The 13103-nt window shown below is 40.8% G+C and overlaps 1 protein-coding gene across 3 annotated transcripts in view; it reads right to left on the reverse strand.

Annotated features, from left to right (window-relative positions):
• Window positions 1–13103, reverse strand: part of EML6 (EMAP like 6) — a 253275-nt gene that overhangs the window by 148733 nt on the left and 91439 nt on the right. For all 3 annotated transcript variants that reach the window (XM_040993458.1, XM_040993459.1, XM_040993460.1), the window contains exon 2: window positions 2736–2895. In XM_040993458.1, the coding sequence (XP_040849392.1) occupies window positions 2736–2895 (160 nt within the window). The remainder of the gene's footprint in view (window positions 1–2735; window positions 2896–13103) is intronic.

The following is a 13103-nucleotide window of genomic DNA, read 5'->3' on the forward strand; positions in this document are numbered from 1 at the left end:
ACCCCAGCACCAAGCTTCTCCCAGGACCCCCTCTCAAGCAGGCTTCACTGGGTGATAAACATCTGCACTTATAGTAGACTTGAATTTTCTAGTGATTTTGTAATTGCCCAAGTTATTATTTGAAAAAAATTTTTCATTATTTGAAAAAAGAATCAATTTTTTAACCCCTTTCCCCCGTTTCCTCATTCGTAAAACGGATATAAAAATATCTTTTTGTTCTCCCTTGGAGAGTTTCTGTATTAGTTGAATGAAATTCTCTAAATCAAAGGGCTTTGAATCTAAGTCCAAGAGCCTCAAAAGTTACGTACTCAATGTTTTAAGAGCATGTTTACACCATACACATGTACATATTCACATGATATATAAGGAACAGTCATATATGATTAAATATGTACATATATATGCATACTTAAATTTCTTTAAATAGAGCTATTTAAATAGAGCTAATTTCTTTCCTAATGCAGGCCTCCATTAGAAGTATTATAGAAAGCACAGGTGTCAAGAGCAGGCATTTATTTGGGCTGTTAAGATGCCTACATCTCACTCATTAGAGTGCCTAGTTCCTGCACCCAGTTCCAGATCCTGACCCCTGCCACGGCAGAAGGCAGACTGTCGGAAGCAGCAGCTGATGGTTTCACTGGCGTATCCCTCATAACGCAGCCCCTCGAGGGCAGCAGCGGTGCTGCCAGGGGACACACCTGACTTGTGCTCCTGGCTCCTGGCTTTGGCCTGACCCGGGCCATGCTCCCCTGCAGGCATTTGAAGAACCAACCAGTAAACAGGAATGCACTTTTTTCATTTGTTCTCTTCCCTCTTTCTCTCCCTCCAACCCTACCTCTCTCTCTCTCCTTTACTCTATATGAAAAGGATAAAGACAGATTCACAAACACATAAAGGGAATTTTTAAAGTGATCTTAAAAAACAAAGGTTTTGCTGCAATTTTTATAATTGTGGATTCCAACAATGAAAATGATGAAGAATTTACAGTGTTTTTTTCCCATACAGGAAAGCTTCAATGGATGAATCTTGTTCATTTCTTGAATAGAAAATAGTTAATATAAACATTGGGCACTAAAAAGCCTAATTTTCTGGCTGGGGAGAGACTAAAGAGATTTGTTTATTTTTCATTTGTAGTGACAGGTCTTATGACTACCTGAAGAGCATTTCTATTTTTTTTCCTCCCTGCTAAGAGGTGATAGATCATTTATTATTTCCTAAATATCACTTAATCCCAGTGAACTTTGTCTAGGCAGTAGCACAGACCCACAGCCGTAGGCAGCAACAAGCCATGAAATCCATCATGGCCAATAACTGGGTTATTTTCTCAGCTGAGAGGTAAGTACTCTGCAGTGTTTCCCAGCACACCCTTCAAATGGAACCTAGGTGAGAAGAATTAGAATTCTTGCATGAAATACCAAGGACAAAGAACTGAGGATTAAGGCTTGCTTTCCCTCTGTTGCATCCCATCTCCTGGTGTCAATGTAGAACATTTTGATTAAGATGGCTGTTAAAGAACAAAATCATAACAGAATGTATATAAATGAGTACACAAGTAAGCTTACATTCATGTTTGTGTATGTACCTGCATCCTGATACTCGCATTCAACTTAACCAGGAAGTCAATACAATTCTAAGTTTAAATAAATATCCCTGCACATACATGTCTCTTGAAATTCCGATAATGCAATGATATGTATGCATGATCCTGGTTAAACTGGGTGAGACTATGCAGTACGGAATCCTATATTAGAGACCATATAAACATTAAATCTAGTTCTAGAAAGAAAAATAATGATCAATATTTTCTGAACACCCCTTGGCATTTTCTGCTACTTGTGCTTTTTAAAGTAAAGGTAAACTTTTACAACTCACTGAATTTCCTGCAAATTCTCAGGACAGTCAAGCAGCTATGCATAGTTTCTCAGACCTTTTTATGATACTGACCTATACAGTTTTGAAATATGTTAAAAGTTGAGCTGAAGGAGTTGACAGACTGATATGTAGAAAGTGAAAGAGACTGAAGGGTTGTATTGGGGAGAGAAGAAACAGTCTTAGCAAGAAGAGGGATGCACTGGGAGGCAAAAATCACCCATTTCCACTCCTTTTCTCCATTATAAGAACATATCTTTTCTGTTGAGTGTTGCTGCAGGTTAGAGGAGATTTTGCTGGGGGATTGGGAAGTCTTCATAAGGCCCTTTGAAATGTCCTCTAATAACTAATCACTTCAAGGGGTCAAGAGAGCAAGCCATATGCTTTGTTAGAACAGCAAAATGACGGATATGACAAGGATGTGAAAATAGCAAGGTCTGGAAGTGGAATCTGGTCAAGAGTTAGAAGTGACCTCATGGTCTTCAAGAGTCCAAATCAACGTTCTCATTGGTGATTAGGTGGTGATGCCACCTTCTGAAAGCACAGGGTATTGATGCTCAAGTCTGAGGAAGGCTTAGCCCAGCCTGCACTACAGGAAGGAGGAGCTGCTGAGCCTTGAGCTACTGTATGAGTTCACAACTTCCTTTGTTTTTGGTTTGCTTCGGTTTTGAAAAGATAGTTTGAGGAAACCTAGACAGAGCTGAGTATTAGAACTACAAGCCCAGAAAAGGGTGACAAGGATAAGGAATTCTAGAAGATTGCCAAGCCGCTATGGTGGATGGACTTGGAGTCTATGGGTTAGCGAGATAATTTCATGTGAATTTTGAGAGCCACTGAACAAAACAGAAGTGGACAAATATACATACCTGTCCATCTGAGTCGAAAGCCAGGCAGGCTACTCCATGTGTATGAACATCTTTAAGAATAGACACAGTCTGGACGTTATAGGAATCCCATATGCAGATATACGGCTCCTTCCCGACCTGACCAGTCGCAATCAGAGTTTTATCTGGGTGTAAGGCAAGGCTGAAAGAGAGAAAGACGTCTTTGAATATATTCCGGTCTAACAAAGGAAAGCACTGATCATCTTCTACCCAAATCTGTTTCTCATTTTAAATCATCTAACAAAATAATCAAGACAAAAAGGTTAATGGTTCCCAAAGCAATAAATTAACCTTCAGGTCCAAATCGCAATGTTTGACTAACCCAAATGCCCAACAATAGAGGCTTAGCGCTGTTTGACAGCAATTTCGACTGACCACCCATTTAGTTACCTTGAAAATCAGACATTACAGCTTTACTTTTCTAATTAGAAAATCTGGATAATTTTGTAACTGGTTTAGGTCATGAGATACACTTTGATTTTGAAAACCTGACTCTAGCTCTCTAGCCAGCTTTGGACTCTAGTTTCTAGTATGAGAAAAAAAAACATGTGATTACTAGGACAGAGTTCATCCCTCAGAATTAATTAAATCACCTCTACCTGCAGAGGTGATAGTTAATATTATCATTAAGGATTTCAAAACAAGGACAGGTTCCAAAGTCAAGTGCGGTTTCTGTATCTGTTCTCATCGATTATGTGTTACAAATGAAAACTTATACTTGTGTAAATGAAAATTTATATTTATACAAATCACAGTGACACCAACAGAACTGCAAATTACTATGTATGTATTTCATGTAGCAATTTTTCTGTAGACCAATCAAACCGTATTCTGTCAAATACCAACTAACATTTAAAGGAACTTCTAGTTGTCAAGGACAAGAAAGGTTATCATTATCCCTACATGAGCAATTTCTACAACGTGTTATATTCATTATATAAAGATGACAGACCTTTCTAAAAACACATGCTAGGTTTTTACACATGGGAAACCAGCAAACAACTATTTGTATAATAAACAGAAGTAGAATTATTTGTAATTTCCATTTTCACCACCTGCACAACAACAGAAGTAGAGGTTTTCCCCGTTTTTACACTGTTCACTCTGATACTAAGCACATATGCTCTGGAATCAGATACATGGATTTACAAATGGATTATCACTTACTGCCTTGGTTCTCTAGACACATTATTTAGCCTCCGTTGATGCTGTGTCCTCATCTAGAAAATGGAGATACCAAAATACAGTATAGTGAACAGAGAGCACTGAGCTCACAGCACTCAATACAAACATCATCGTTGCCTTCCTCATCACTTGTGGCATTGGTGCTATGCAGACACAGTCAACATGTGCATGTCTGTGGGGAATGCAGTGCCTCTCAGAAGTAATGTCTGAAATCTAATTATCCACAGTACACCAGGAACTCAAGAAAATCCAACCTGTCCAGTTTTGAAAAATGGGCAAAGAACCTGGACAGTTCTTAAGAGAAAAAAATAGAACCAGCGAACAAATACATGAAAGAAATGTGCATAACCCTTGGTCATCAGGGAAACTCATTATCAAAACCAGAATAAGAGCTCACCTCACCAAAATGGCTGTTATCCAAAGACCGAGAATAACAAGTGCTAGTGAGGATATCAATAAAAAAAGAACTCCTGCATGCTGTTCGTGGAGATAACATATTGGTAAATTCACTAAAGAAAACAGTCTGGAGCTTTCTTTTAAACCTAAAAATAGAACTGCCATGTGATCCAGCAACTCCACTGGGTATATACCCAAAAGACATGAAATAACTGAACCAGATACTTGCTCCAACATGTTTACAATGCAACATTAATCACAATTAAGCAAAGTACTCACAAGAAGACAAATGGGCAAAGAAAACGTAATGAATGTGCACAACAGTATTCTGTAGTATTCAATAGTATTCTGCCTGGATAGTATTCTACTGAAATCCTGTCATTTGCAGCAAAATCAATGGCACTGGAGGACATGATGTTGAGTGAATTAAGCCAGACACAAAGACGAATACCACCATTTTCTTTTATATGAGAGTATAAGAGAGCTGAATAAAAGCAACTAAGTCAGTCTGAACACAGCATTGTTACTAGGTGCTAGGAAAGGAGGAAGGAAGCAGTCTGAATCGACAGAAAAGAGAACCTGAGCATGATTCATCAACTGTGACAAGCGCTGCACTAACATAAGGTGCTACTGCCGGGGCAGACAGATGTAGGGTACACATGGTCTCTGTAGTACTACATAATTCCTGCTCTGTAAGTTCACGACTATTCTGAAATAAGAGTTTTTAAAATGACTTTATAAATATGAGTTGACTAACAGGTGCTTACTGAAAAATGTATCCTTAGCAATCCTTATGAGAAAGTGGTATTAAAAACAATCCTTATGGAAGGGTAAATTTTTCATAAAAGGTCAGTATTAGAACTTGAATACCTAACAGTGCAGAATACTTCAGCAATCAGATGTGCTAACAAATGACAGAATTTAAAAATATCTTCACAATCTCAACTTCCTCAAACATTTTATCTGGTATTTAATGTCATACAGATGTCACTGTAAACTTCAAGATTATGAGTAACATAAACTGGGTGAATGCAAGTTGTCTTTGAGAACCCTATCTATGATGAAGTGAGATTTTTCACTCATCAGTTCATTCAATAAACCCTTTTCTAAGAACTTTTAAGTCAGGCACAGCACAACAGGTATAGAAATATACTACCCATGTTTCAGGGAGCCCATCTTGTAAGGAAGGACAGACATGCTGAGAAGTGATTCTAAGGCATGATTTGCACATACACACATACCCACCCATAGTGACCTAGAAGGAGGGAGTATGGTGACCAGCTGTCCAGAACAGCAGAGAGGACCCGAGTTCTACAGAAGACAAAGTACAAAGGCGATTCATGGTGAAAAACAATGTCCGCAATTAAAGTCTTAGAATGGCAGGAGATGAGATGGGTCCAACAGGTTGAGGCACGTTCTGAAAATCCCTTTACCAGGCTAGGAAGCTAGACTGGCCCTCCCAGTTATTAGCAGGATTAGACACAACAGTACCACTACCTAGGAGGGTATCCCCAGCAGCACTGATACGCAGCGAAGACAGATGTGTGCTAGGGATAATTTGAGACAAAGTGAGGTAAGACAGTGGCAGACAGAGGAGAGGTTGCATTAAACTATTTCAGGCCAAGAGCAAGAGGAATTCTTGACATGTTTGTTGTCAAGTGAGGAGAGTCCACGCACACAGAGGCTGGTGAGCTTTTAGCCTGGGCAATTGGGTTTGTAACTCACAGAGCTGTGTTGTTGTGCGGTTTAAGGTCTATGTGCCTGACCCTGAGAAGACACGGTCTTCACTCCAGTGATTAAGTGGGAAAATGAGACACTCCCCAGATTAGCACTAAGGAAGATGATGATTAGACTCGACTGTATGCTGAGAGAGGGCGAGGGGCTGTCATCCATCACTGGCACAGTTCCTGCTCGTTCACAGCGACAGAATGATGCCGATAACCGAGGCTGCCACAGTGTCTCGTGGTGCCCGCTCTGGGCCACAGGTTGTAGCCAGAGTGTGAAGGGGAAGGAAGAAAGTGTATAGCTCCCCTGGCTGGTCAGACACACATCCAAGTGACTAAGAGATGCACTATAATCCTATGACATGTCATTTCATTCTACTTAATGCTTGAGCTGCTTGATAGATTCCTGTGATTCTTAAGCCCCCAGATTTAGAAACAAACAGAAAAGACCTGAAAATTCATTATTCCAGGCAGTTGTTCTAATTTTAGGATTACTCAGGTGGTTTTAGGTTTTTGTTGTTGTTGTTGTTGTTTTTCTAAATAGGAAGTAGACTTAATAGCCTTTATTCAAGAAAACTTTAGAATAATTTTGCAGTCTTAAGTTCCTCAATCAGCAGTGCTATCCCACAAACTTCATCCGAAGTTAAAACGCTTGCTTGAATGGCCGTTCTTTCTATTCATATAAAACGCCATAAATATCTCACATCTTTAATTGAAAGATGTAATGCAGTAACTCAATGGATGGCCATGGGATTTTCCTGCTTGCCGTTGTGCTAGGCCCTGGACACTCGTTCCTGCAGGCTTCGGCTTTGCCATTACATTAACTGAGGTAGCAGGTTCTCCACACATCAGTGTGGAGCCAGATCTTTCCGGCTCGGCTGTGACCCGACTGCACAGAGCCACGTTACTCTCGATTCACATGACCAGCTGTGAGCACAGAGAAGCACCTCTACTGACTTTAGCGTGTGTTCCCTCCTCGTCAGCTCCCCTGAACTCCTTCCACCTCGGTGACAAAACAGTAAAATACCCTTGTCTCCTTCAGGAGATAGTCAAGCACCATTTACATTTTTTAAACTAATATTTTAACTACTTTCAAACCAAAGTATGAAACATTTCCAGCTTTAATCATTGGGTTTGCATGAGCCTAATATAAGGTATCGGGAATGGTAGAGTAGAAGCATTGATTTAAATAAGGCTTTTAAAGCTACCACCAACTCATCTATTTTTTTTCTCCCCATATCTCTGCATTTATGAATTCAGCAATTTCAGGGAATGTCATTTTGAGAAGGATTTTTTTTATCCCCAAAATATATTTGGAATTTTAGTTTAGAAGTGTTTCAGTATTTTTTTTAAGATATCTTTATTTGAGGATAGCACTGTAGCACAGTGAGTCAAGCTACTGTCTGCAACACTGGTGGCTCTTACTGCAGCACCAGTTCAAATCCTGGCTGCTCCACTTTAGATCCAGCTTTCTGCTAACGCACCTGGTAACACAGTGATGATGGCCCAACTGGAGAGTAAGTCAGAGAAACAAAGAACTATCTCTCCTTTTCTTCTTAACTCTGTCCTTCAAATATAAAATAGACCTTAAAATTATTTGAGGGGAATAGTGATAGATCTTTCAGCTGCTGGTTAACTCTTCAAATGCTGGGCTCACCCATGTGAGCGAGAGAGACACAAGCACCTGATCTATCACTTACTGCCTCCCAGGATGCGTAAATATGAAGCTGGATCCAAAGTGGAGGACATGGGACTGAAAGCAACACTGATACAGGATACCAGCATCAGTCAGTAACTTAACCTGATGCACCACAACATCCCTCCTGGGAAGCATTTTAAATGACTGGTGTACACATGTAAATCCAGATTCATTTCCTTATACAAAGCACTTCAAAATTACTCCTTGTTTCTTTCAGAGAGTACCCTCAAGTCACCAACCCAATTCAGGAGCTGTGATATAAACCACTGTGTCTCTAAACTGATAGGCCTCCAGAGGTTAAGACTTCATGAGAAGCGGTCCACTCTTGTGTTGCAGTCACAGACCAAATGACACAAATACAGAGTCCTGCCATTATACAACACAGTATATGGCTTCACGTTCCTTCTCACACCAGTGCTATGATTTGGTGACTGCAAGTTATGCCAGTGCTTACTGGCAACTCTGCCAGAGGAGTAGCCATAAGTCCATCTCTCTGGATTTATCAAAACAAAACAACAAAAACCTAAAACCTCAAACTTTGAAAAAATTTTCAACTATTATAGCTGTAACAGCAATATCACAATTTCACAACTTTTTAAATTGATTCCCTTTCCTCAATGGTCTCAAGTAGGGAAGTCTAATTCCACCCTTCAAAAAAGGGTTAGTGTCACTTCATTTTCTTTGAATATTCAGTTTATTGCATGTATTGTGCACATAGCAACAGAACAGGCCATGATTTTAAAGAACTCTTTCTTTGTGTGCATCCAGAAGTCTAATCCCACTGGCAAACCCCATCTTCTGTAACCATAGCAATAGCAAGCACCACAGAGAAAGACTCTTACCAACCTATCAGGGAGAAAAAAAATTCATTTGCTTCTCTTGCATGCCCAGAGGACAAAATACATGTCTCCCTGATGTCAGATGATCAGGAAGATTTCCAAATATGTTATGGAGGGGAGAAGATGAGAACAGGGCCTCAAAAAGAGACAGCCTAGCTTACGAAGCTGAACAAAAACCAGTCATCAATGCTAATCATTCTTGACTCCTTGAAGAAAAAATTATGCACTTCTTCAAGGCACAACATTTTAAATGTTATGTCTCACTTTACCCTTCAAAGCCTCATTTCATTTTTGCACAGGCTACCTCAGTGATTCTTCTCAGCAACATCTTTGTTAGCTGATGAGTTTTGATTGTTTACAGGAAGCTCTTTTGTGGGATGCTCATTCATGAGGCTGCCAGGGCAAAAGGTAGGCTCAATGAGAGCACAATGGACGAGAGGCAGTGGAGAGCCATTGCAGCTGGTTCTGCTCTGTCCAGGTTCCCAGGGGTGCATCTGGCACTGAAATGCCATCGCTGGTCCTGTCATCTCATCGGACACTGTGCAGGTGGCCTCAAGCAGGATAAACATGGGGCAACAGTAATGTGGCCACAGTCCCAGCACCCACTGCCACTGTCCTGAACAGCTGCAGTCCCTGGGGATTCATGTAATCCATGCTGGAATGGGGCTTCATGTACATTGCTCAGGAAGCTTTAAGGCTGGTGCACTGAATGAGAATGAATGGGACTTAACAAAAATAAATGTAATCTCTTGCATGCTGAGCTGCCTGCATATTATAGCCACATGGGTAGGGAATTATATCCCCAAATACCTTAGCCCCACAGAGAGGAGCAGCTAAGAGATCTATCTAGAGGAAAGCATGCAGCAGAATGGCTGCAGCCAGCTTGGATTGGCCAACAACTGATGGTTAAGTTTCAACAACTTTGTAAATCAGCTATCAAACATAGTCACTTATCTAACTGGAATTTTACAGACTCTGGGTTAAATTAAAAAACAATGACAATATGTACTCACAATTCATCCCTCGGTCATTATCTCACTACACACTATCTGTAGTCTCGACTTTACTTCTGGCAATCCTATCTGCCATGGTAGGAACATGACAGAGCACTGTCGCAGTGCACATCTCTAACAATTCTGTTTCCAATGTCACACTGAAATCAGTCATGATTAGAGTATCTACACCATGGAAATGAGAGCTCCAAATCAGGGCTTGACTGATCGCTCTGATTATCTTGTGCAGAAAGACAAAATGTTAATGCAAAACAAAGTTAAAAGTGAGTCAGTCTCCTACTATTACATTATGAATAACAGAAAACACTGAGGAAATATACTCTCCATATTCAAACACTCTCATCTATTTCAAAAAATTGCTCACATTATTGACAAATGATTAAAGTTGTAAAGCCCATTTTGGTTACTTCCTTTTTGCCTTAGTAACAAATGAAACTATTCATCAGCATTCACAGAGAACTGCACTCATTTGTCAAGAGTCCTGAAGCAGATAATAAACATTTATTATTCATCTGTTTTTGTCAGATTAGAATTGAACTGTGTCCACAGGTTGGCCACAGATACAAGAGGTTCAGAAAAAAAAAATCAATTAAAACACTGTATTGAAATTGAGTGCTTGTATAAAATTGATAACAGAATATTACTTTTTATTTTTCTATTTTTTTCTAAATTATATTCCATACATCCTTCGTATCAATACAATTTGTGATCAACTTGTCACCAGGCATGGAATCGTTTTCTTTTCTCTTGGGTGGCTGGCTATCCTACAGTTGCCAGTGTCCCACTGGAGCAAGATTCCTGCATTTGCTGGCACATTCTACATTCTCACAAATCATCTTCAGCCAACTCCTCATCCTCTCTGTGCCTCAGTTTCTCACATGACGGGAATAATCACAAACCTACCACAAAGATGACAGGTATTATTGCTATGATTTACATTACTCCACTGGAAAGGGATAGTTTTTCAACAAATAGTTTGGGAACAATTGAAAATTTATAAGGGGGAAGAGGAGGTGACATTTAACTCTCATCACACATGGAACTTATCTCAGACTAGAGATCTAAAATCAAGAACTCTACAACTGGTAGAAAAAAAAATCTTTTGTGGTCTTGGCAAGATACTGGCTCTTAAAGCAACAAGCCTAGGGGCTGGCATGGTGGCATAGTGGCCTAATCCTCTGCCTGTGACACCAGCATCCCACACAGGTACCGTTTGTGTTCCAGCTGCTCCACTTCTGATCAGGAAGGAGTATCTGGTGACTATTTCAGATTTATCAGCCCCCAGATATTCTCATCACTATAATTGTTACCGATGAGCAAATCAGCTTTGTAGCCCTAGTCCTACAGCGCATTTTCAGAAAAGGAGAGATACTGCCCAAGGCTACAACACAACAGTTTGCTAATGAAAAGTTTTACTAATTAGAGGGGTCTATGAGCAATTTAGCTTCCTGGAGCTCTTTATCTTTCTTCCCTTCTTTTTAAGTCAAGAGTATGACTCAAGCATGGAGGGCTATATCTGGCGGAAGTTCTGTTAATTTAGAATAATTAAATATGCCAGTCATGTGCTTCAGTAAGGTCTGATTAAATACTTTAGAGAAGTCATTAGTAAATCCATCTGGTCTATGGCTTCGCCAGATGGCAAATGTGACTATCTGTTTTTCTCCTGGAATATTCTATCAGAGATCAGTGTGCAGTCATTTTCAGGGTAGGTCTTAATTTGCTAGTTTGCATTATTAGGGGATTTTGAAGATAGGAGGCAAGCTAATAACTGTGTTAAGTGACATCAACTGAGCCACAAGATCTCAGGGCTATATCAAATGGCCTATCATGCTGCTGCTGAATTGAGTCATTTAATCATTTCCTTGAATGCTCTGTCAGACATCTCAGACGGTGCTCCATATGTGAGTTGAGAGTCAAAATTGCAAGGAGAGGAGCCCAACTCATTTACACACCCAAGAGATTGAAAACACCAGGATGAAGAACTTCCTCCATGTGGTCAGACATGAAAATGGAAAAGGGGCAAGCTGCCATTGTCCATGCGTACAATGTCAGGATACACTTAAATAGCAGAATGATGGACCTGTGGCTGATTGTGAAGGATTATACTATTGCAATGTCATGGGGGAAACTAATGGAGGGGGTGTTGGGATTTGGGGAAGGGGGAAGGGAAATTCTGGAGTCTATGGAACTGTATCATGGAATAATAAATAAATAGAAGAAAAGTGACAGAGCTGCACAGTCTCACAGAAGCATGATAAATGATCATTTCAAAGCTGATTCAGTGTTTTCATTATGCAGACTTCATATACTTTCATTTCTTTTCATTTTATTTGACAGAGCATGAGCAAACCAACTAGCTGAAGTCCATCAGTTCACTCCCTAAATGCCTGCAACAGCTAGGGCTGGGCCAGGCTGACAACAAGAGTCTGAAGCACAGTCCGGGTCTCACAGAGCAGCATGGGAGGGGCCAAATACTTGAGTGATCATGTATTGCCCCCCATAATGCTCATCAGTAGCAAGCTGGAATCAGGAGCAGAGCCAGGACTTGAACCTACTTCTTTGGATAGGATACCAGCACGCCCAGATTAACCTCTGACTATAAATTCTTTCATCGGCACAGTTAACGCACAAGGTTTTTTCCCAAGGCACTGAGAAGGGTAACTTCAATCATTAGCACGGTGGGTGTTGTGGCACAGCATGTTAAGCTTCCTTTGGGATATCTGCATCCTGGCTACTCCATCCATCTTCCTGCTGATATAGACCCTCAGTGGCAGCAGATGATGGCTGAAGTGCTGGAGCCCCCAACACCTAGGGTGGGAAATGCAGTTGGAGTTCTGGCTCCTGGCTCCAGGCTGGCCCTCTCCTGCCTTTTGTGAGCATTTAATACCCAGGGGCTTGGAGCTGTTGGAAGTGGGTCATGGGGAGGTCTGGGGGAGGTATGAGGCAAGGAAGGGCCTAGAGGAGAACCAACATTTTATTGCCACTGGCAGCACCCTACCCCTCATCTATGTTGACTGATTAAGCTAAGTTTTAGGTTCAACTGAAGCCACATTCCTTGGCAACAGAGGCAGGGGAATGTATCTGATTGTTCAGGACACTGCTCCTTTCCAAGGTACCTGCTTTCCCAGCCACGAACTACAGACTCTGCACCGTGGATACTTGCACAAGGAGTCCACTTTAGCTTGCACCTCCTCTGCCCTTCCTTTTTGTTTTGTTCACCTGCCTTCCCTTCAAATTTTCTGTGTCTTTCCAAAGGGTGTGATGTTTGATCCTGGATTTCTATGTGCTTGGTGGAACGGGGAGAGGAGAGAAGTGTAGGAAAGGACAGGATTGCCAGCTCACTCCCACAGATTTCTAGAACTCTAAGTCCATGCAGGACTCGAGCCATTGTCAACATTCTGGATTCTATCACTGTGGGACTGACACTGCGAACATGGCACCAATAACAATCAAAATGATAAATACACATAGTACCTGCGTCCATCAGGTGTGTA

The sequence above is a fragment of the Ochotona curzoniae genome, unplaced genomic scaffold (assembly GCF_017591425.1).
Source record: "Ochotona curzoniae isolate NIBS_2020 unplaced genomic scaffold, NIBS_Ocur_1.0 contig_883, whole genome shotgun sequence".
In the NCBI taxonomy this organism is placed as follows: domain Eukaryota; kingdom Metazoa; phylum Chordata; class Mammalia; order Lagomorpha; family Ochotonidae; genus Ochotona; species Ochotona curzoniae.